Source organism: Oryza sativa, chromosome 12 (assembly GCF_034140825.1).
Source record: "Oryza sativa Japonica Group chromosome 12, ASM3414082v1".
Classification (NCBI taxonomy): domain Eukaryota; kingdom Viridiplantae; phylum Streptophyta; class Magnoliopsida; order Poales; family Poaceae; genus Oryza; species Oryza sativa.
In genome coordinates, this window is record NC_089046.1 from 20,403,034 (window position 1) to 20,427,970 (window position 24,937).

Here is a 24,937-nt window from a genome sequence, read left to right on the forward strand (position 1 = left end):
AGTTTAGCTTCATTCACATTTCCAGGATTGTATGTATGGTGGATGCTACTCTCCTTGTACCAGCCATTTAAGAGAGTGTTTGGGAGAGAGAGGCTAAACTTTAGTCCCTGACTTATGCTTTTGTGAGAGGGACTAAAGTTTAGTCCCTAGTTCCCAAACACCCCCTAAGGACCATGCCCTGTTTAGTTCCAAAGTTTTTTTTTAAACTTCCAACTTTCCATCGCATCAAATCTTTCATACACACATAACTTTTCTATCACATCGTACCAATTTCAACCAAACTTTAGTGTGAACTAAACACAGCCCAGCCATGGAAGTTGCCAGTGCAGTGTGGTACAGACTGACACTTCTCTTGGATCACGCAGGCTTTTCCAGAAGTATGTCTCCTCATGAAGATTCACAATTTCACATTTAACCAAATAGTAAATGACAGGGTTACGTACAGAAGTTACAACACAAATTATACAAATTATTCGATCTAACAATGTCAGAAATGGTCATACATGATAGAAGTTCTTTTTTTGGCTATTACAGAGTACAGGGTGCTTCAGCTATTTCTCATCCATGCTCAACTGCAAACACCGAAGCTAAGTATATATTGGATCCTACGATAGCACACCGTTAGCTCCAATAATATTGTTACAACGACTTTTGCTAACAATTTACACCGAAGGAAATCAGCGTAGGAGTACATCAGCACAAGGACACCTAAGATTCACCAACCTGAATCGTATGCAGCTCTGCTGCTCTTTGTTTTCATTGATGCCCCTCCGTCTTCGGCGGTATGCTGCGGACGTTCTTGAGGAGGTCGTGAATCTTGGAGAGCATGGGCGTCTGCGATGAATCGCCGGCGCCGCTGCCGCTCGCCTGCATGGGCCTCTGGGTCTCCTGGTACTTTATTTTCTCGAAGAGGAACTGCTTCTCTGCTTCAGCTTCCTCCAGGCGGCGCTTCAGGTATAGGCTGGCGTAGTCCTGCTCGGCCCTCTCAGATTTGGCAAGCGCGATGCTCTGGAGCCTGTCAGCCTCCTGACGGGCCTCGTTTGCCTTCAGCTGGAACATCTCGGCCTCGGCCTGCTTCAACCGGACAATGCTCTCTAGCTCATCCACCTGCTGCTTCTTGCGCAGCCTCTCGGCCTTCAGCTCCTGAAGCTCTCTGGCCTTCTCGTCAAGCTCCCGGTCACAGGCCTCCACAGCAATGCGAGCCTTTTTGTAGAGTCGCATTTTCTCTTCAGCAACAAGCTCCATCTTTTTAACGGCTTCATGGACAACCTCTGCAATACGATTACAGGCCTCCTGAGGAGTGATCAAGCGCCCTATTTCTTCATTTTCTGTGCTCTTGGGGGAATCCAACTCGAGCTCTGTCAAAACGTAAGCATAGTTCAGTGTTAATGAATCAAATCTAAGAAACCAAAATCAGTGATGCACATAAAAATTTAGAATACCAAGTAACAAGAACTGTGCAATATAGGATTCTAGGTGTGGAGCAAGAGCAAAAGGCATGTATTGATCCATAAAGTGCTTGGCCAAAACACGCATTTCACATAGGAGTTCAACAAGCAACTAATACCCACAGTTTCCCAACATCCCATGGCAATGAACTTGAAGAATTCTAAATGCAACAACTAGTTCTTTCTGTCATCATTCAACCACAAGATAAATGTGCTCCAAATTCCAGCCCCACATCAATGGCATAATAAATAGCTTTACAATCAACTTGGAGTGCAGGTTGACTTAGTACAGACACAAATCTGAAGCATACGTGCATTCTAAACAATACAGAACATAGTTCAGGATTTTACAGTGGGCTGTTTGCCTGGATATTTGCAGTAAACAATTTCGTGAGTCATGGCCATAACAGGCTCGAGGGGAAAATAATATTAAATAGAACTAGGCCAGCCTACATGGTGTCAACACTCATTCTGAGTGCTAGCATACATATGAATACGTTGTTCTGAATCGTTTACAAAGGGATTAATCACACAAAAGACACAAATAAGATTATAAGAAATTAGCCCCAGCAAGGTAGCAACAATAACCAGACCAAGGTAGTTTATTTTGATAAACAAGCACATGTAAGTGTGAAAACAAAATCAGGAAGCAAATAACAATCAGACCCTCAGAATACATGCTCTTGTAATGTAGAGCAATAGATCTGCAAACAAGGGTGGACACATATTGCTGTATAATTTGAATAGCTAAATACATTTTGCTGACCACCTATATCACAGGAATGTATAAGCTTTCAACTGAATTAAGAGGGTGGTAATAGAAGCCTACAATAATACATGTGTACAGTACCACTAATCAATATACAGAATTAAGAAGGCTTATATGGAGAATTTAGTAAATGAAGAAGCAGATACATGCTAATAGGATACCAGCAAATCAAGTGCTAATGCAAGTCTCAGTTAAGGATAATATTCATACCTTGGAGCACCTGCAGTATCATCCGAGGATTGATAGCATCCGCGGGGCTATTCCGTAACCTTTCAATCAGATCTGCACATTTCCTGAACAACTTCCTCCCTTTTGAGTCTTCACTTAAACGGAATATCTTGCAGACAAACTCAAGCTCACGTAACAAAGCATCCCTGTCCCAACCAGGAGCACATTGTTGGAAGACATCCTTAACCCAACCTAACAGCTCCGATGTTTTCTGGCAAGCCTGGCACCTAAAAAGCATTTCAGCATGACCAGTACCACTCTTAATGGATTGACCCATCCCAATCTGGCCATCACGAATCGCGCAGTCCGTGTGAGTCCAGTGAGAGCAGAAATCACACCCAATCCAGCGGCATGTGTTGACCTCGAAATCAAACTTGTTGCAGATCACACACATGCAGAGGTTACAGAACCCATTCCTGTTAGAACAAACATTGCATCTACACTCCTCCGCAGGGAGGGCACTCTGGCAAGCGATGTTCCGGCACCTCTTGTACAAGAAGACCTCCACCAGGCGGTTCTGAGGAATGGTAACGCTGGGGTGCAAGAACGCCTGGATTCCAGTCTTGATCGCGACGAGGATCTCGAGCTGCACATGATGCGCCATCGAGAGCATGGTCTGGGTGAGATCGCCCCTACTCTGCACAAACTTCTGGAGATACAGGAACTCCTCGATATGGTGAGAACCACCCGTGCCCTCCAGAATCGACCTGAGCTCGTTCTTCATGTCCTCCAAGTGCTCCTCCGGCATCACCTTCATTTTCTCAGCAACTAGATCGACCCTCTCCCGGGCAACCTCCCGCAGCGACATCCGATCAAGGCGGGATGACCCGCGGATCACCTGCAGCTTGGGGATACCATTCCCCACCTCCTTCTCCTTGTCCACGATCCTCACACCAACACCAATTCCACCAACAACACCACCGCCGCCGCTAGCGGCGGTGGAGGCGGCCACGACGGCGGCCGCACTACCGTGGTTGGGCTCGGCGGGCCACGTCTCCCTGGAGCTAGCGCTCTCGGTGGCGGAGTCGTGCCCCTGGTCGGAATTCGAACCCGGCTCCTGCATCTCCGGCGAGCCGACCTGCTCCGAGGAGGCTAGCGACAGCGAGGTCTGCAGCCCCGTGGGCCTCCGCGGCGGCAGCATCCCCTGCGCCACCGCCGCTGCTCCTGCCGCGGCCGCGGCGGAGGACGTCGGCGGGGGCGGTTGCTGCTGGTGGAAGTTGGCTCCCGATGAGGTCCCCATCCTCCTCGCGTCGGGCAAACACAAAGCAAACCCTAATCCTGCAAAAGTAGGCGGCATCAATCGCTCATCGAATCACGAATCTCGCTCGCTCGCTCGCCGACGAGCCGGATCCATTCCAACCCCATCCGTCGGGCGGAGACCTCGTCGGAGAGAGCTTTGGCAGAAGAAGCTCACCTCGATGTGGGGCGGGGCGGCGACCTAGCTCCTCCTCCTCCTGCCGACGGCGGCGGCGGCGGCGGCGGCGGGGAGTAGCCGGAGTTGGTCCGTCCTCCTCGGCGCAGTTGGGTTGGATTTTGATTTGATTGGATTTGACTTTTCTGCGAGTAATGGAGTCCAGGTCGAGCTCCAAAACGAAATTATTTAATTACGGAGTAATTATTATTATCAAGTGGGGGAGAGTGGGGTGACCGGCTGTAGTGGGGAGGGTGACCGGTTTGACCGGTGGGCGGGGAAAACGCGGAATGGATGGATGGCTGGGCCCACGGGTGGGGCATTGGTGGTTGCGGACTTGTTGCAGTGGGCGGCTTTCGCTTTTGCAGATTTGACCGTCACGACTCCGTCTCCGAGGATGTACTACTGTTCGTTGGATTGGATGGGTTTTTCTTTTTCTTTTTTTTCTGCAAAGGGTTTTTTTTTTTTGAGAATTCTGCAAAGGGCTTGAAATTTTTTTTTCATTGCTCGTACGATAATCCGATGTTCGAATGGTCCGTTTGAAAATAATGTGGATTAACCGCGTGTTTGAATCAAATCTCGAGCGTGGCAATATAGAACCCAAACATCAAACACATTTTAACCTTAGTTTGTTGATACTTTTAACCTTACCAAGTTTTAGTCAGACAACAAACTAAACACACTTTAATCATTGCTACCTTATTAAATTTTTCTATTTCTAAAAGTTCAATCTTAAAACTCTATCAAAAATTGATAAAAGCATAAGTCCAAACAAAACCAACACTATCAAATTTCGGTAATACGATAGGCCGGCGGGAAGAACGGGCGATGGCTGTGGTGGCTAGCACGGTTGGTGGCAGGGGTCTACATAGGTGATGGCAGCAGCCGGCCAGCACAACTAGCGGCAAGAGGCCGGTGTGGGCGACGGCAGTAGTCGGCCAGAGGGAGGAGTCGTGGCGAGCGACAGCAGGCGTGGGTGATCTCGACGGCGGGAGGCAGGTGAGCACGGCGTGGAAACGGTATGCCGGCGAGCCTGCCATGGTGGGAGGGCACAGCGGTGAGGAGGCTGTCGCGGTGGAAGGACGAAGGCGACGGCGACACGGCCAGGCAGCCCGTTCGAACACGGACAGCCTGGTTGAGGCGGCAACGACGGTAGCGCCATGATGTAGGCTTTGAAGGCTGCGACAAGCTTATTTTCAGGAGTCAGTCCTTTTGCGGCGGCAGCTTGCCGCAACAAGATGGACACGTTGGACGAGTGAATGCGGGGGAGAGGGGATCCATTCTTCTCTCTAGGGGTTCACGAGAAGCTCGTGGCTCGTTAGCTCGCTCGGCTCGTGACAAGCTCGGCTCGTTTGATTTTCCTAACGAGCCGAGCTGGAAGTTTAGCTCGTTAGAGATAACGAGCCAGCTCGAGCTGGCTCGCGAGCTGCTCGTGAGCCTTAACGAGCCAGGCTGCTAGGCCACAAAGCCCATAGGCCCATTTATTTAGAAGGCCCAATAGACCAAAAACCAAAACCCTAGCTTCCCTTCCCCCTTCCCTGGTGGTGGCGGCTGAGCTCCTCGTCTCCCCCACCCCAGCACCACCGCTCTGCGCCTCCACCCCAGTGACCGATGCCGCTACCCAACCCCAGCGCCCGACGCCGTCGGCCCGCCGCTCTTCGCCTCTCCTTGCCCCCACGCCTGACTCCATCGGCGAGCTCGAGCTCGAGCTCGTCCCACGCGCCGCCGCCGCTCTCCGTCCCTCCCCCTGTGCCTAACGCCGCCGGCAAGCTCGAGCTCGTCTCCTCCATCGCCCTCCTCCCCGTGGTCGCCGGCGAGCTCGAGCTCGTCCCTCCACCGCCAAGTTCCTCCCCGTGGTCGCCGGCGAGCTCGAGCTCATCCCCTCTGCCACCAAGTTCCTCCCTGTGGTCGCCGGCGAGCTCAAGCTCGTTTCCTCCGCTGTCAAGCTCCTCCACGTGGTCGTCGGCGAGCTCAAGCTCGTTTCCTCTGCCGTCAAGCTCCTCCCCGTGGTCGCCGGCAAGCTATCAAGGTGCCGGCGAGGTTGAGTTGCTTCCGTGCCTCCATGGTCGTCGGCTGCCCCCAAAGCTCACGAGCCTAACGAGCTGGCTCGAGCTTTCAAACGAGCTGAGCCGAGCTGGGTTTCTAGCTCGTTAGGATAACGAGCCAAGCCGAGCTAGCTCGTTATCCTAACGAGCCAGACCAAGCCGAGCCGAGCCGAGCCAGCTCGACATCCAGCCCTACTTCTCTCACACCCTATCCCTCTCCAACCCAACTATGTGGATCGAATTGGAGTGCGCCGGAGGTTGAGATCCTACCCTGAAGGCTGGCCAGCAATGAGGCGTCGACGCGGTAGCTGTGCATTAAAGGGGATTAGCTAGTGGTTTCTGCTGAAACGGATATGTAACCATTGGCGCGGGAGTTGGCGGCTACGTTCACGCCGGTACAATTTCAAGTTTAGAGAAAGATTGAGCCACTAGCATGGGTTCGGTCATCTGTAACGGGCGACAAGCCTCATCTCTATCGGGTAGGGCCCACGTCACAGAGCAAAGGTCACTAATATGGTAAAATATCTCAATCGGGCATCCGGCCGTCACAGATGACACACATCTCAATCGGGCCAACACTATAGCTCGTCACGGATGACTCTCATCTCTAACGGGCCTAAACTATAGGCCGTCACGGATGACTTTCACCTCAATCGGACCTAAATTATAGCCCGTCACGGATGACTCTCATCTCAATCGGGCCTAAACTATAGGCCGTCACAGATGAGGCGCCACTTTCCCCTTGGGGCATTGCCACATTTTCTCTTATCTCTCATTGGTTTCTTTAGGTGAAAACCACATCCTGATTCTCCCCTTGGCGGCGCGCTAGCGTCATTTCCTCCTTGGAGGCATCGCTTAGAAGACCATTTTTTAGGGATGTTTTGTGCTTGTTCTGTTTTAATAGCAGGACCAGTCGTAGACACTTGGGGCGACTGTCTTTTTCTTTTTCTGACTATTGTCTTCTAAGACTATAGACTTGTATTTATATCAAGAGAAACATCGCACTAAAATTATTTTGATACGGTTGATTTGGGCAACAAATTGAGCAAGCCTATCAAACCAGGCCAACTCAGGTGAGTTTGGCTTCTTAAATAAAGATGTTTTTTAATACATGATGAATGTAGATGATCACTCAATTTAATGAATGTTTTGCTGGTTATATGACAATAAACATCTGTAGAACATCTATAGGTCCTATGCAGATACTCCCTCCGTTTCATTTTAAGCTCGGCCATAAGTTTTCATATCCAATTTTAATTTCCCGTCTTATTTAAATTTTTTTAGAATTAAAGAAAAATATAAGTCACGCTTAAAGTACTATTTATATTTATATTTTATTATTTAATTTTAATAAAAATACTAATATTTGAAATTTTTTTAAAAAATAAAAATAAGTCACGCTAAAGTGCTATTCATGTTTTATCATTTAATTTTAATAAAAATACTAATCATAAACAAATTTCAAATAAGACAAATGATCAAAGTTAGAAAAAAAAAACAAAACGATCAAAAGTCTAATGACTACGTTTAAAATGGACAGTACATACTGGATTGGAATATCTTTACTACAGTCTACAAGTGTCTTTCTTTGATGACCAATGTCAATGCTAGAAGAGCAATATGACAATACACTAAGAGACAAAGTAGAGAAAAAACAAATCTGACCATAAATCATTTTAAGAGGCGATTCCTTGCATTACTTAATAGAAATTCAAGCAATATATACCAATAAGAAATTTAGAGCAGGACGAATATTGCTTGAATTTTATACTAATACTTGATCATGTTTTACTTGCGCAGGAGATAAGTGAGCAATGGAAAAATTGGAGAGCAAAGGATTGTTTCAAAGTAATTGTTCCTAGCAAAGAAACCATTATTCCTAACATAACACAATCCTATTGGTTTAACACACAGCTCATTGCACTGGCCGCTCAACCAAACTGAAAAAAAAAAATCTCAGCGTTTCGGCAACAAAATTAAGCTACAATATTCTGGGAGGACGGCATAATCGTATGAAATGGATCCGAAAAAGAACCTAAGGTTTATAGAACTTGAGGGAAAACTCGACGATTCCCTTATTTCTTCTGGCTATCGTCCACCAACTCCGGCTCAATCACCTCGGCTTCAATCGGCTCAGAGCTGACAGGTGAGTCTCGCTGCAGGTTCATCTCAGCGGGTTGAGCGTGCGAGGCCCACTTGCTGGCCATAGCTGTGCTCATCATCTCATATATCTTCCCACTTAGCTCGGCAGGGTTGTCAGGCTGCAATATGATACCACAAATGAGATGACACAAATTGATGAAATTTAAACAGATTACGACATTCAGTATAGAAAACATGCACAACGGTAAGGCGGAATATCCTATCATATCAAATGGACCAGGGTTATTTGATGGAAAAGAAGGCAATCAGGTGTACTTACTGTAAAGCCACTAGAGATCATAGAAGTTTCAAACAGGATATCTACAGCCTTTAGAGCTTCTGGGTCATCAGGGTTGGCTCTGCAGGCAGCCTGCATTGAGGAGGAAAAAGGAACCCATAAGGACTATCAGGAAATTACAAGCGCGAAGTGCAAACAGCAGACCGAACACTTACATTCAAGCCCTTGATGATCTCATGCTCTGGGTTGATTTCAAAAACTTTCCTAGAACGCATGAAATCCAGAGATGACATGTCACCCATAGATTGCGCTCTCATCAACCTGTTAACACAACAATACTATTAAGAACTTTAAGTTACAAGAATTATGTGCTAGAAAGGTCAACATGATAGAGACTAACCTTTCCATGTTCGCAGACCAACCAAACTTAGCTGCAACTAGAACACATGGTGATGAGCTGAGACGGTTTGATATATCAACTCGAGCAACCTTTTCACCCAAGCGTTTCTTGATCCAGTCACATGTTTGGCTGTATTCCTGCTTGATCTCCTTCTCTTTTTCCTCATTCTTATCACCTAAGTTACATTATAGATGAAAATCAGAAATCAGGAAAAAAGATTTACACGACTGAAATGAGGTAATTGTCCCAATTCTGCAAGGTTAAGACATTGCCTACATTTATTATATAAACAAGACATACAGGGCTCTATTCATTATATTAAAAGGGTGAAATATAAACAAGTCTTGCCATAATGAAGGACAATAATAATTCTCATGTGGCAAAACAACTATTTTCAAACTCATCTCATTCAGCAGTAGAAGGAGGTTTCAAAGATTGTGTATGCATACCTAAGTCCAAGTCTTCCTTGCTAATATCAACGAAACGCTTATCCTTGTAGGAGTTCAGATTTGTGACAGACACTTCATCCATTGGGTCAACTAAAAATAGAACCTACAAAATATACACAAGTTAGAACCGTCACAAAAAGGAAACAAGTGATGAAGTGAATCAACTCATTTCTGGGTAAAAGCATTAATCAGTAAGACATGTAAACAAATACAGAAACTTTGTTTTTGCCATTCAGCAGTACTGCAACACTGTTTTTGCCATTGGGTTCTCCGGCTTAAGCCTTCTAGATGGCTAGATGTCAGTGAGATAGTAGCAAAAACAAGCATGTTTGTTCCAATATTTGGGAAAATATAAGGCATCTCAACTATGAAATTCAACAGGCCCTGAAGGCCAGTAAACTATATTTGCCTTTCAGGGCAAAGTTTGCATGGGCAATGAATGCATTCAATAAAGCCCAGAATCCAATAGCAAAATATAATTAAGAAATATGATCATGTGTCTGCAAACATGGTAAGCTATTCACAGTACATACCTCGTACTCTTTTTCATTGAGCTTCTCCAGGAAAGGAGCATGTTTTGCACTACTCAAACTGTCCGCAGCAATGTAGTAAATGTCCTTTTGCTCAGGTTTCATATTTTCCACGTATTCATCCAAGCTAATTAATTCTTCATTGCTTTGAGAAGAAAAGAATCGGAGCAAAGGAGCAATTCTCTTGTGATTTTCCTTGTCTTCCATGCAACCCAGCTTTAAGAACTTGCCATAGTTTTCCCAGAACCTTTCATAGTCCTACAGTAAATTTCAGGTGAGAACTGAACTACTGAAGGATAAGGGAGAGAACAGAGGCATCATGCACAAAAGGAAAGTAAACAACTTACATCTCTGTTTTCGCTACAAGAGATGCCAAGTATCATATCAAAGGCCTTTCGCACCAACCTCTTTCTCATTATACGCACCTGTAACAAACAAGAAGGAAAAAAAAAGGAAAGATAAATCAATGTTAGAAGATCATGATAGAAATGTACAAGACATAGACAGAAAACCATTCATTAACACTTACAATTCGGCTTTCTTGCAGGATCTCACGAGAAACATTTAATGGAAGGTCATTTGAGTCAACAACACCCCTCACAAAGCTCAGGTATCTTGGGAACTGATCAATAACATTTTTTTATTGTCAGATTTCCATGGTTATCTAAAACTTGACAAAGAATCATGAAGAGCTGCTGTGTATTAAGCATACCAGTTCCCCATCAAAGTCGTCTGATATAAACACGCGCTTAACATAAAGCCTGATATTTTTGGTCTTCCTATCAGTTATATCCTCCTTCTTTGTAGCAGGCACATAGAGAATAGATCTGAATTCTACTTCCCCCTGCATGAATAAAATCAAACACAGCCAAGTGAGCCTGTGAAGTGCAATCAGGCACAGTTTTACCGTGAGATAGACAGATGTGCTATATTGGTGCCAATCCATGAAGATAAATGAACTATCACATGGAGATCGGTGCAATTCTAACCAAAAAGATGAACCAGTTTGGCATCTTTGCCGCACTGATCACAATATCATTTTCACTGAATAATGCAATACAATGTTACAAAACCAAACATTCGCATGCTTGTGGATATCCAAAAAAATATTTGAATAGAACCACCATAATTGAAATGAAGAGTCGCATATGCAGCAATAGACATGTATTACATAACTTTACCAGCTGAGTTAGTGTTAACGAAGGATGAACTATTATCTGTTCCTGTATATAAATATGTTTGCCTGATGAATAGCACTCGTGTGTCTTTGACTCTTTGTGAAAGAATAGTATGAAGATATTAATTTGGTCACAGCAGTTACAGAATACTGTGATATCGCAAGTTTGGTTAAATTTGTCAAATGTATAAGCATGAAAAAAAACTTGTCTTCATAGAATAGTCATGCACAATGAACATATCATCAAAATAACTGCACTGCTACCTATATCAACCTTGATTCTGGTTCAATTGACAAAAAGAAAGAATCAACTGATAACTAATCAAATGCAATCAGACATACCTCTGTAGTAAAGTGTGAGGATGCTAAGGGATCCATGTACTCATTGAATGTCTTCTTGTAAAACTCATTGTACTCCTCAGTTGATACCTCTCTAGGGTTCCGAAGCTACCATAAACAGAGAATGAAAAAAAAAGCTTCAGTTTTTTTTTGGAACCTTCATATTTTCAATAAGTGATGGGTGCATTCATTAATAAAAACATATTAGCACACTGAACAGATCAAATCTCACCCATATAGGTTGTGTTTCATTTGTAAGCTCCCAATCCCAGTACTTCTCAACAACTGTTTTTGTCTTTTTCTTAACCTGTTAATATCATGGTAATACAATTATGCACAAGTATTAAGTATAACAGATTTATCTTGGCAGAAAAGCATATCACAGTTACCTCTGTTTTAGTCTCATCGTCGCCTTCTTTAGCTTCAACAGGTTCATCGACCTCAACCTAAAAGAGCAAAATATGCCACAATTAAATTGATGCATTGGTCCAATAAAAAATAATTAACAAAGGAAGAGCATTCACCTCTTTTGTGTAACCTTTCTCTTGCCAAGTATAAATAGGGAAGGAAACAAACTGTGAGTAATTCTTCACAAGTTTCTGAATCTTCTCAGGGTGTGCGAAACCCTTGTCCTCACGCTGAAACAATACCAAGAATTGTAGTTAGAAACAGGTCATGTATAAAATGAGTTGGATGATATCAAAATAAGCAAATAGACCTTAAGGTACAGAGTAAGGCGAGTTCCCCTAGGAAGGAGCTTCTCTGGGTCTGTCTCCTCTCTAATGGTGTAAGAACTAGATTCTGCCTCGCCTTCCCAAACATATTGCTTGTCAGATTTTGGGCTCTTAGTTGACACTGCAACCTATTAGACAAAATAAATAATATTCATGAAATATTAACATGTCAGCCAAGGACAATGGGAAATAAACACTAGGTCATTAACAGCCAGCTATTAACCTTCTAATTAAAGACAATCACGATAGCATCTTACCTTATCAGAAACAAGAAACGCAGAATAGAATCCAACACCAAATTGACCAATCAAGTTGCTGTCAACACCAGCCTCTTGGCTCTCCTATTATATAATAATACTTAAGATTAGTAATATGACAGGATAAGAAACAAAGAAAAATAAGGACATGAAGGTAACATCAGCAAAGTGCAAATGGAACACACCTTTAGTGCCTTAAGGAATTTGGCAGTTCCACTGCTCGCTATAGTTCCAAGAGAATCAACAAGTTCTTGCCTCGTCATACCAATCCCAGTATCACTAAAGATAAAAAGGAGCAAATGCAGGCATGAGTTTGCAAGAAAGGAGCCACATAATTGATCAAGTAACTAATACTTACGTGATTGTTATTATTCCATTCTCCTTATCTGTTTGGATGCGAATGTCAAGACCAGCACCATCCTTTATAAGATCAGGATCAGTGACACTAAGATACCGCAACTTATCAAGTGCATCACTTGCATTGCTGCAAACAGATACACGATGAAGAAATTAAAAAAAATTAAACCATAGAGATCAAACTAAACGCACAAGAGTAAACCAAGATGATGATTAGTACAAACTTCAATTAGTGAACAACTTATGTTCTTGAATGACACCCACCTGACAAGCTCTCGAAGAAACACCTCCTTGTTGCTATACAAGCTGTGAACAATCAAGTCCATGAGCCTATTGACCTGCCATGCACATTGGACAATATCATGACACCGTTGGTAACACGAGATTGATTAAGAAAAATAAAACATTAGCCATTGCTCCAGTAGTTACCTCTGCCTGGTACTCATGCTTCTCCACAGGTGGCGTATCAGAAGAATCAACTGCTGCAGCACTCGATTCATATCGCCTGCCAACAAGGGAACCCTCCCTCAGCTTGAGGGAGGCAGCATTGTCGGTCCCGGTAAGCTTGGGCGCAGCAAGCACAGAGAGCAACCTCTTCTGAAGCTGAGGGACACCAGGCTCCCCATTAATCACCTGAGAATCGGACGATACATGTGGGTTGTGAGTATCACATACAGAAGCTCAAAGGCTCGACTCAATTCAAACAATCAATCAGACAGTAAAAATCTAATGATTCCCCCAATCGACTATTAAATATCACAATCAACAAGATGAACTTAAACCAACGAATTAGCTTGAATTAACACACACCGCAAAATTAACTCAAATTGATACCACGTAATGGGCGAACAAGAGTACTATACAGATTAAGCACCACTCAATTTCCGCTAATTTGCGATCACGACCAGCCCCCACATTTTCCCTCTGAACCCGCAACCAGCCCGAAACAGCCGCAGCCGTAGAGAAAGTCAAGGCCGGAGATGGCACGTACCGAGCGTGGGGGCGCCGAGGAAGACGAGACGGAGGAATCCCCGGAAACGGCGGAGGCGACGCCGGCGGCGGCGCGGCGGCGTGACCCGGCCGCCGCCGCCGCCGCGGCGGTGCAGACGGAACGCCTCGAGGCCCCGAGCATCTCCTCCGCTACTCCTACCACCGAGGAGGGGGAGCGGGAGAGCTACCGTGGATTCGCCGAGGGGAGACAGCAACGGCGGCGGCGGCGGCGACGGCGAGGCGAGGGTTTTGGGGGCGGCGGTAGGGTTTTTGTGGGGGCGGCGCGACGGAGGACGGAGGCGTATAAATGGCGTGCGCCTTGCGGAGCAAGAAGATGGGGGGTTACTACGGGTCACTGACCTTGTGGCCCCACCGCGTGGGCCCCACTGTCAGTGAGAGGGCGGACGAGTGGCCGAGGGTTTTTGGGGGGAGAAGGTTCTGGATTGGCTCGTCGCGGAGATGCTAGGTGCACCTGCGGTAAAGTCCAGCGTAACTGTTTTGAGACGATGACATGTGGGGTCCACCCCGTGGGAGAAGGTTCCAGAATCCAGAAGGCTAGCAAGAGGAGGATTACGGCTGACAAGTGGGCCTGCTTTTAATGCGGCCCACCTGTCAGTCACTGCACACCTCTTGCTTGGATACGGCAGAAGGTTCTGGATACACGTGTACTCCTGCTACATTGTACAGATACAATGTACACGCCCAAGGGCCAGGTCTAGATACATATAACCACCAGGGATATCTTTTTCATAACAAAGACATCAGTAAAATTTATACAAATGATAAATTTTACAGAAGTATTCCTAATGGAAGTTTTAGTGATGCGGTTCTCCCTTGTTCATGTAAATTGAAAAGTATCAATGATGCAAAGTTTTTGAGTGATTGACCAGACAGATTCTAATTCTACAATGTCATCAAATAAAAGAAATGTTGGAAGTAGTAGTGTTTTTTTTTTTACCAACACCAAATAAAACATCTGCATTTTCTGCAGATTGATCAAGATCTCTAGGGGGATCAATCTTTCACAAGATAAAAATACCTACTAGAACAAGCTCAGACTGACTTGCAAGCAGCAGAAACTTTTAAGGGGAACCATCTGCACAATATATGTATCTTGTTTGTCTACACCAAGGTTACTATTCCAAACCCTATATATCATGATTAAAACAGATCAAGAAAAAAAAGGATAAGAGGACCGGTTGAACATAGTAGAGCAGCATACTTCTGCTCTTCACAGCAAAAGACCTTTCATATCACTGGGAACTAGCACACCAACGGTGTGCGGTTGCAGTGCCGCCTCCACCAAGAGGAGCTGGAAGGCGGGGTAGAACGGCGAATGCGCAAAGATTTGAGGCGGTGGATGGGTACTAGGGCTCCAGCTTCAGGGAGACGACTCGGGACTGCCGGTTCCGCTTGGCCGCCCTCACGAACACCACCGATAGGCATGACGGCGCCCACCATGGCCTGCGGACTTCTTGCTCCCCTTTCAGGCAGGCCACTGGAGATTAGATTTTGCAGGCGTCAGGTAAATAAACATTCAGTGCCAAAACACCAACCAATTGAGCAGTTAGAAGTACATATCAATATCTGTGTGCAATCATGGCATCTTAAACTGTCTACAAGAACCAAAAGAGAAAGAAAGAACTCTTCAAAGAATGCCGAAAGTTTGCAGACTTGTATGGCAAGTTCATTAATCCATCAGACAAGTTCAATGGTGTAACAAGGGTGTATTTCTAGATTCAGTCTTACATATTGGTCTACAATACCCATCAGTGCCATGCTAGAATCCAAAAGTAGATCGAAGTGATGGTAAGGATGGGACCAGATCCAATCACAATCACCTTTTGCTAATTTGCCAGTATCCCAATTATCCCCAAGTGCTTGTGCAACGATGTTGTTCGACATAATCAACCAACATTCCAAAGATATCCATTCATAATTAGCAAAACATGCAGCATAATTCAAAGTACTATTGACGCGGACCAGATCCAATCACAATCACCTTTTGCTAGTATCCTCATCCCCATTATTCCTAAAGTGCTTGCACAATAATACTATTCGGCATAATCATCCATTCAGCCAACATTCCGAAGATATGTATTCATAATTAACCAGGCACACAGCATGTTTTGAGGTAATATTGATGCTTAGTCAAAGTTGACTTTTGAATAATGCAATATATGTTGATAATTGGATCATGGTTTTTTATCTATTTGTGCTTCATATTTACATCAAAACAAAATAAAAGGAATCAATTTGCATAGCACCATCAAAAACTTTTGAGGGGTAAAAGTTAAAACAGTGACCTTCAACCACTTCAATCAACTAGTATTTTGATTGGTTTCGAATTTGACATAAAGCATGGCATTAGTGAAAGGAAAAGAGAATTTGATTATGACGACTGCTTGGCACATCATAAAATCAAATGAGAAACAAAAGGTAAAATATGTAGCAGCAAAATGCTTTTAGAGTAGTAGAAATGTGTTATGGTTATTCCTTCGTACTAAAGGCTAAGGCACAGAAATATACAAACCTTTGATGCGCCTCAACTCTTTGCACAATGTAATGAAATCTCCCCATTTCATATGGCACCTCCTGATAAACCGCAGAATCTGTTCTGTAGTAAACATCGACAGGCTTTCAAGATACTCTCCATTGACACCGTTTTCCTCAAAAACTTGCCTGTAGCTGCCAAGGTTTATCTCTTCAAGCCATAATCCAACATCCTGAAAGAGAATTGATAATCTTAGGTAAATATTAAGCACCTTGAGGTAACATGCCCTTTCGATCATGCACATGACACTAACTGCTATATGTTCAAAACTGCGAATAGGTAAATATCAAGTTAGTCAGTTAGAACAAAAACAGATTGCCAAAACATAAGGATCAAATGAAAACACTATTTCAGAGTAAATATCACCGCGTGATGAGATCCTTAAAATGATTAAATGAAACTAAGATGCCCTTTTCAATTTTACAGGAACCAAAACCCACATAGATATGAATGACAAAAAGAACAAAGAGCGAAAAGAGAAAGCATAGGCACATGAAAATTAAAAGGCATGGTAGATATGGTTTAAACATTATGCTAAACCTGCTTGTGTTAGATAACACATGCAACCCTTATGAAAAGTTGTACTACCTCCGTTTCAGGTTATAAGACTTTCTAGCATTGCCCACATTCATATAGATGTTAATGAATCTAGGCACACATATATGTCTAGATTCATTAACATATATATGAATGTAGGCAATGCTAGAAAGTCTTATAATATGAAACGGAGGAAGTATTCCATTGTAATGAAAGGAACATTTCAATTGATGCACATGAAAATTCAAGTATTATTCACCACCGTCAATGTGCCTCGAAACAGATCCATTTCAATTCAAACCAATCAGCCCGTCTTTTATTTATTATAATGCATTTGGATGAATCTTGGAAAACTTTGGATAGGCTGTACAGTGCATGTACCTACATATGCATGTGAAGATACATTGTTCATGATTGAGCACAGCTGTCCTCAACTTTAAATGATAAATAATACTCCCTCCGTTCCCAAATATAAGCATCTCTAAGTTTCAATTATTGTACACGATATAAGCATTTCTAGGATACTGATTCCAATGCATGGGAATCTAGCCATTTTTCAACCAATCAGGTGCTTAGAAAGGTAATCCAAGCAATTCAAATCTGACACTGATGTGACTGAAAGGGAATCTTTTACCTCAACCTTAGTATTTGCTAAACAAACTTGAAATGCTAATATTTAGGAACAGAGGGATTAATACTTTAGATGGTTAGTGACAAAGATATTTATGGAGAACCAGCTCACCACATGAGTTAGCTGCTTGTAAATCTCTCTCTTGTTTAAAGTTGAGCGCAATTTCAGCCAACAGAGCAATACTCAACCAAGTAATACTAAACATATCTTGAGTTCGACAAGAGTTAAAATCTGGTCTGGGCTGCTCCTCATCATGAATTAAACTTGGGCTAGCCTTCTAGGTTAGTCCTTAATCAAACTTTGTCTTAGCAGGGGCTATGTTGGAGGTTCAGGTTGCTACAAATTTAGCAGGGCTTGAACTGAATTGCACATAGGCCCAATTTCTAACAAGATAAAATCCGAACTATTGCACTGCAATATTTACAATCAAACTAGTTATCCTTTGTTTAGGCGTTCTAGCTCAAGATAAGAGGTAATATATGCAGTCAGACAGTATATAGATGTCTAAAAGGTTGCATTTATGCCCATTGCAACACAAATCAGTATCATACAATGGATGTATTATCCCATATTGTGCCAAAAAAGTATATTATATTCGCGATTGTAATACAAAGCAAAAGAGCGCCCCAGTTAACTGAACTTAATGTAACAGCATTCACTAGGCCAACGAAAAGCTCGCAAACAAATGCATGAAACACATGTATCTTGTATGGTCTGATGGTTTTCCTTGCACCCCAGCACAATGGCATCAACACAATAGAACCCATCACAAGCTTTATAAAGCTAAACGATCAATGATTTACTGAATGACAAGTGCAAAACAAGTGAAACCTCGAACAAAAGCATAAGATATGCAGGAAGTACAGGGAACTTTATTACAAAATCACATAAAAGATTTATACTAACCGCAGTAACCGCTTATGAACTGCCTACGAAAAAGTCTGGCAATTAACAGCATATAAAAAATGTACCTCCAAATTTGGCCCCCACGAGTCCACCCTCAAATCCGAACAAGCAATCTACTAAAGCTAAGAACTGACTGAACAACTGCAAACTGAAAGACCAATCATATCAAATGTTCCCCCCCAATCCCCTACCAAAAAATTCCCCCGAACTAAAGCCCCACCTAGCTGAAATGCGGCGACGAGAGAGCCCCTAAATTTCCGCGAAATCAGCATCCAAAACACAAATTAGTCGGTGGAGAAAATCAGAAAAAGAAGAAGAAGAAGAAGAAGAAGACGGGAGGGAGTCCACAGGTGAGCGTACCTCGACTGTCCAGATGAAGAAATCCAGCGGCTCCGGCGACCGCCCCCGGCTCATCTCCCTACTCGGCTCCTCCCCGCCAGCAAATCCCCCTCCCCTGCACACACACACACACAGATCAGCCAACTCACTCCCCAACCGAAAGATTCCCCCAAAAACAAGAACCAACCCCCGAAAGCTACCGTTTCTTGGATCCAACCAGCGACCCCGATCTCCCCGGAAGGAGGAGCACTGCCGCCGCTCCCCGCAGCCGCTCCGGTGGCAGAGCTACCTCCTCTCACTCTCTCTCCTCTTGATGGGAGCGCGCGGGGGGGAGTGGAGGAGGGGATCGCGGGGAGGTGGAGACGAGTGGGGAGCTCGGGAGGGTGACAGATGCAAGCCACTGTGAAAAAAGGAGGAAGAAAAAAGCACAGAAAAAATGAAAAAAAGAAAAAGGATTTTGTGGTGGGGCCTGCTGGATGGGAGGGTACTTGTGCAGATGGGACCCTGAGGTTTTGGAGTTTTACGTGACAGGGCCTCGTCTCACCTCTCAAAAGGTTTGCGTCGCCACCGAGAGTCCCATCGGTTTGACCTAATAGTCGAAGAAAAAAAAGCTAAATTTTAATATTTTTTTAACTTGATTTCAAAGTTAACTTTTAGATATTTTCAACGTATTTTTTAACATTGACTTTTAAGTTGGCACGAGCAAATATATAAAAGTTTTACCTACAAATTAATTTTTATTTCTTAAGTCGTTTTGGCTTATTAGGAAATATAGATAACATATGATGCTATAATTTCTTTCACATGTCGCCTTTCGTTTTTAAAGAATCAAAACACATCACGCGGTATCGATGTGATTAGATTAAGATAATCATGATTGAATCTATGAAGAATTTACATCATCAAATTTCCAGTTAAAAAGTCTGAAAATCAGTGTACAGTGTGATTATATATGGCTTAAGTTTAATCATTTTAGAATTTAAAGGATTATAATTCTATAAGAAAATTTTCTACAAAAACATTTGAAATAAAAGATTAAATCCTATCATACCTTTCAAATTTAAATGAAATAGACAATCTTATAAAGATTTTATAAAGGAAAGTTATCAAGAGCTCCAATATTTTATAAAATTTTCTTTGAGTTTATTTCTCTTATTTTATTTCTGTGTTTTTCATACAACCTAATCAAACGAATATTTATGTGTCTTGCAATCCTCTGATTCATACTTATATTTCTACTAAAATCTTTTTTTATATTGTTCTATTTTTTTTTTCAAATCATCTATTTGAAAGAGCCTAAAAGATCCGGTGGCATTAGGCGGATGGATATATGGTTAGACAAAATAAACAAACTGACATATCATCCGATTCGTACTTTGGGGACCTATCATTTTGGTTGTACCCTAGGGACTTTATCTTGCCGACACGATGCTAATTAATAGCTCATTTGATAGTTGTTTGATATGTTGTCATTATGCTTCTGTAGTAACAGCGTGACGCAATTCTTTCGATGATCAGTTGGTTAAGGACTTATAAAAATGTTATTCAACAAATGTGATACATATTTCACTATCAATAATATAAAGCACGCTTTTAGGAGATATCATACCATCATAGTATATATATTTGCTAAAGCTAGCTAGTACTGTAGCTAGCTTGGGAAATTTCTCTCACGGCTTTATTGGCTTTTTAGCCATATTGCAAGTATGATTAGGACATCTGTGAGTTTTCGTAGATGAAATTATGTCATTCTTGCCGTTAGGATTCTACATCGCATCAGCTTTATGAGTTTTTTTTTAAGAAGGGTATCAGCTTTATGAGATATATATTCGATTCTTATCGTCCTATCTTGTCCATGTCACCAATATGTTTGAAATCTTACATATAAACTCCCTATTTACGGACCAGTATTTTTCAGCACTACTATTCATCAATTTTCTAGCTATTGATCATCCCTCACATCCTCTTTTTCCTACACAATAAACTTTTAGCAAACTCGTTCACTCGTTTATTATCCACAACTAAATTTCGAATTTTAAAAGTTGATTTTGGAGTAGATTTGTTTTTTCACAGTAGTCTATTTTTCAGTATTAGCATTCAAACCGCTAACAGATATGTAAAAATATTATACATAAATATTTGATGGTTGCTTCGTTAGTTTTCTAGGGCTTATCGGTCCACAATTAAAGCCAATATATGTAAAGTACAAATCAATAGGCAAAATTTGCCAAAAGATATCGTGACTTTAACGGTGCATATCCTGCAAGTAAAGCTGCGAAATCATGATTTTCGTAGCAAAATTCGCCAAATCAATATGGACTCTCAAGGCTTCAAACACATAGCTAAGTATTGGTTGCTCTGTCATAGATCAGAACTAGCATCCCATGGTATTAAATTTGTGACATGTTTTTCCGAGATATTCCAACATTTATCGATTACAAATTATGTTTGAAATATACATGAATACTCTGATGTTTTCTACTGGATATAAATTAATTCCACTAAATCATGTACTTCCTCCTTAACCCTATGTGGTTTGATCATGAAAATGTTACGTTTTTTTTTTATCGAGAACACCATCCCAACTAGTCCAGATCAAACACACAAGAATCCCACTTGTTTTATCCATCGAGAAACATGTCCAACATGCTTGGAACAGTTCACATCTTTTCAAGAGCACAAACAGGCGCTATCTACACACAAAAAAGGAGTATGTGAAAAATATTTTAGGATTTGCAATCTGCTCATCAGCATGCTGCATGCAGCCCTGCACCGATGTTCGGGAGAGTAGGTCTCCGAAACCATCAACTTCTACATCATGCATCTGGAGAGGGAGAATTTTGTCAATTATGTTTGATATGTCCATGTACTCCATGTGTAGAATATACTTACATGATATGATTGTGATAGTTGATCTTCACGTCGTCATGATTTATTTATTAAATAAAACAAATCCATATGAGCTTACATTACATTTCCAACATATAAATTATTGAGGACTTAAGGCGTCGAAAGATAGCCGAGTATTGGTTCTTATGGTTATCAGCCGCAAATCACAATTACTTCCTCCGTTTCACAATGTAAGACTTTCTAGCATTGCCCACATATATATATATATATATATATATATATATATATATATATATATATATATATATATATATATATATATATATATATATATATATATATATATATATATATATATATATATATATATATATATATATATATATATATATATATATATATATGTTTAGATTCATTAACACATATATGTATGTGGGCAATGCTAGAAAGTCTTACATTGTGAAACGGAGGAAGTACATCTTATGGTATAGCTACATGCTCCTTAAATATATTCCAATATCAATCGGTGACATTTGAAATTATCTTTGAAACATACGTCTAACTTATTTTTTGGGTTTCTCTTCAAAATTAACTCGAGTATATATCATACATTCTCCTTATCCCTATGTGTGATTTGCTAATTAAAAAAAGCACCACAGTATGTTTTTCTCCTAGAGAACACCAACCCAGCTAGTAACTAGTTCCAAATCAAATAGTAGATGATAACCCCCACTTGTGTTATCCATCGAGAAACATGTCCAACTTGCTCGGAAGAAGAACGGTTCACATCTTTTCAACAACACAAAAGGGCAAGGCAACAGTGCAACACTCGCCAAAAACGGTTTTTAATTAAAAAGTAATAAAAAACATTTTTAACCGAAGAGCCGCCACCGAATAGCGCCGTACTCCACCCGGCCGCAGAGAATCCCCGCCGACCCAGTCCCGGGCCCACCTGCAGTCACAGCCACCCCCCTCACTTGGATTTACCAGAAAATTTTACCCCATGGATCATCCGTATTCCCTGATATGCCAAGATACTGTTTGTTTCAGTTTAAGATTATTGTAATCTAGATTATTAAATCAGATTACTCTAAGCTAGATTATAATAAGCTGACATAGAATAAGTTGTGAGTTGTTTGTTTCTTTGGATTATTAGATGCATCTAAGGGTAGTGGGTCTTCAGCCACTCAATAATCTGAAAAAAACCTCCTCTAGAGGAGATTATTGGATTATACTAATCTGGCTATAGATTATAATAATCTAGCATAATAATCTACTTGTTTGTTTCAGTTACTCCTTGTCAGGGTTACAGGTTCGGCATACCCTTTACCCTTCGATATACGTTACATATCGATATAGCATACTCACGCGCACGCGGATATTTCCTGTAAGGAAACCTTTCACGAAATCTACAGATGGGAAGAATCCTACTCGGACAGAACTGGGTCGTTGACGTATCGTATAGGGTCTGATACCTCCGAGTTCTACTTAGAGACCTCTAGATCTGCGATATAAAAGGGACCCCCGGGGAGGGCATAGGACATTGAATCTCAGAGCCAACACAACCCACACAGCCTACGAAGCCGGAGTCTACGAAGAGCCAAGTCATCGAGAGTAAGTCGAACCAACTCGACTACAATCTCGCCGGATCTGATAAGTTCCATCGTTCCCTTTGTAACCTGTGTTTTCCACCATATAATCCCATACCAACTGGATTAGGGCTATTACCTATCAAGGGGCCTGAACTAGTATAATTCTTGTCTTTTGGTTGCTTGATGTCGTACTACGTAGATCCTTGTACCAACGTACCCCAATACCCTCTATACCCGGTCTACGGGTATCACCCGTCGATAGTGGCGCGCCAGGTAGGGACACTTGGTACTCAAGGTTCTACTACTATGTCATCCAGCTTCGTCGACAACAACGTCAACACCAGCCTCAGCCAAGTACTCCCTGCTTCAACAATGCTGGTATGGACTCAAGTTGGCGAAATCGTCTTCCCGGTTTACACCACGACGCTGATCTCAACCGGTCCCCCAATGACCGGAAACGAGAACGCAGTGGCTACGAACCAAGGCGACTCCATGTCGAAAAATCCTCCCGTTGAAACGAAGAACGGAACATCGACAACATCCAAGCTCGAGAAGGATTCTGATACGGTCAAACCTTGTCTTTCCGACATGAACCGCGAGCCGACAAAGATGACTTCCGAAGCCACAAGGTCTTGGTGTCCTATCCACAAAACCAAGAAACACACTCTGCAAGATTGCTGGGTTTTCCTCAACGTCTGTGCTGAAATTCGCGCCTGCAAAGAACGTGGAATTCAGCGCACTTCTCCAACTCGGGATGTCTATTGTCCTATTCACAAGACAAAGAATCACGACCTCTCGAGCTGCAAAGTCTTCCTCGGCGCCATGAAAGCTCCATCTCCTAAGTCATATGCCCCCATCAGGGATAACGGCAAGGAACAAGGAGCAACTCCAACCTCAGATCGATTCGTTGGGGTAATCGATATCGATCCTCACAAACCATCGGTCTTACATCTTCTCGAGGACTATGGGTCATCGATAACGAGCGCACCGCGGGAGGTATTGGCTATCGATGACGTTGGCACGTCAGCGCACGCCAACGCAGAAGCGGCAAATCAATCGACTACACCAGCCCAACACATCAGGGCCGTTCAAGCTATACTGAGGGAAACTCCTTACGATCCCGTTCTGAACGATGACCTCGAGTGTTGGACAGAACGACTACGGGAATCTGTGACTAACCTCAGCAATGCGTTTGAAGAAGCCGCTACCGCAGCACACCAGGAGCAGCCACCAACTGGCGATGCCAATGGTGAAGATCCGTAACAGAGGGAATCCCCTCAACGAGCTACCCCTCCACCTCGCGGCACTGGCGATCTTCGAGATCAAATCAACGGCCGCCGAGAAGCACGACTCACACGAGACAACGTGGATCGCTCTCGGCGTCATGTCTCCTCACGGCGCCATGATAACGGAAATCGAGGAGACCGCTCAAACGAGGACCGGGACCACGACAACCACCACGATCGCAACGATCGCGAACGACGGGGGCCAGACAATACTGGTCATGGCCGCGCCGTAACGACGATGATGATGGAGATCGGTGCCGAGACAACAGCGGGAGACGACGACAGGATTCCCGAGATCCAGGCCGTCATCCTCATAATCGTACGTCGGAACCAAGTGACCCATCGTCATCGTCATCATCAGCGTCCTCCTCATCGTCAGACAGACATCCACGAAAGACACACGACCGCCGACAACCCACCGCCCCCAACGCTGGGTGTAGGGCTTTCGGTCGTTCCCTACGTGATGTCCGATGGCCTGAGAGATTCCGACCCGGAGCAATAGAAAAGTATGATGGGAGCACCGACCCAGAGGAGTTCCTTCAAGTCTACTCCACAGTACTTTATGCTGCCGGAGCAGACGACAACGCGTTAGCGAACTATTTACCAACCGCATTGAAGGGTTCTGCACGTTCATGGCTGATGCATATTCCTCCCTACTCAATCTCTTCGTGGGCAGACCTGTGGCAACAATTCGTCGCCAATTTCCAAGGAACATACAAGCGCCACGC

General features: G+C 43.2%; 3 protein-coding genes across 3 annotated transcripts; all 3 read right to left on the reverse strand.

Annotated features, from left to right (window-relative positions):
- Positions 1-440: 440 nt before the first annotated feature.
- Positions 441-4,037, reverse strand: LOC4352338 (OBERON-like protein). The gene is made up of 3 exons (XM_015764792.3): positions 3,860-4,037; positions 2,428-3,723; positions 441-1,358 (listed from the first exon to the last, which is right to left on the reverse strand). Exons 2-3 carry the CDS (start codon positions 3,683-3,685, stop codon positions 757-759), a joined length of 1,860 nt encoding a protein of 619 aa, XP_015620278.1. The 5' UTR covers positions 3,686-3,723; positions 3,860-4,037; the 3' UTR covers positions 441-756.
- Positions 4,038-7,724: 3,687 nt separating this feature from the next.
- LOC4352339 (heat shock protein 90-6, mitochondrial) lies at positions 7,725-13,830 on the reverse strand. Its single transcript, XM_015764520.3, has 20 exons — positions 13,516-13,830; positions 12,954-13,157; positions 12,789-12,862; positions 12,526-12,651; positions 12,353-12,446; positions 12,168-12,251; positions 11,895-12,038; positions 11,701-11,814; positions 11,566-11,622; positions 11,409-11,483; positions 11,180-11,284; positions 10,373-10,504; positions 10,190-10,282; positions 10,008-10,085; positions 9,664-9,918; positions 9,131-9,233; positions 8,682-8,856; positions 8,497-8,602; positions 8,324-8,413; positions 7,725-8,162 (listed from the first exon to the last, which is right to left on the reverse strand). Exons 1-20 carry the CDS (start codon positions 13,654-13,656, stop codon positions 7,977-7,979), a joined length of 2,436 nt encoding a protein of 811 aa, XP_015620006.1. The 5' UTR covers positions 13,657-13,830; the 3' UTR covers positions 7,725-7,976.
- A 743-nt stretch (positions 13,831-14,573) lies between these two features.
- LOC4352340 (uncharacterized) lies at positions 14,574-18,910 on the reverse strand. The gene is made up of 4 exons (XM_015764522.3): positions 18,682-18,910; positions 18,503-18,596; positions 16,048-16,240; positions 14,574-15,012 (listed from the first exon to the last, which is right to left on the reverse strand). The coding sequence occupies exons 2-4, from the start codon at positions 18,554-18,556 to the stop codon at positions 14,882-14,884; spliced, it is 378 nt and encodes a 125-aa protein (XP_015620008.1). The 5' UTR covers positions 18,557-18,596; positions 18,682-18,910; the 3' UTR covers positions 14,574-14,881.
- Positions 18,911-24,937: the final 6,027 nt, after the last annotated feature.

Coding starts and splice junctions, on each gene's coding strand:
- LOC4352338 (XM_015764792.3), bottom strand. CDS start 3,685: ATGGGGACCTCATCGGGAGCCAACTTCCACCAGCAGCAACCGCCCCCG. Junction 1,359..2,427: donor GATACTGCAGGTGCTCCAAG/GTATGAATATTA, acceptor ACGTTTTGACAG/AGCTCGAGTTGGATTCCCCC.
- LOC4352339 (XM_015764520.3), bottom strand. CDS start 13,656: ATGCTCGGGGCCTCGAGGCGTTCCGTCTGCACCGCCGCGGCGGCGGCG. Junction 11,623..11,700: donor AGAAAGGTTACACAAAAGAG/GTGAATGCTCTT, acceptor TTGCTCTTTTAG/GTTGAGGTCGATGAACCTGT. Junction 11,285..11,408: donor ATGAAACACAACCTATATGG/GTGAGATTTGAT, acceptor TGTTTATGGTAG/CTTCGGAACCCTAGAGAGGT.
- LOC4352340 (XM_015764522.3), bottom strand. CDS start 18,556: ATGAGCCGGGGGCGGTCGCCGGAGCCGCTGGATTTCTTCATCTGGACA. Junction 16,241..18,502: donor TCTTCATCTGGACAGTCGAG/GTACGCTCACCT, acceptor ATTCTCTTTCAG/GATGTTGGATTATGGCTTGA. Junction 15,013..16,047: donor AGAGTTGAGGCGCATCAAAG/GTTTGTATATTT, acceptor TCTAATCTCCAG/TGGCCTGCCTGAAAGGGGAG.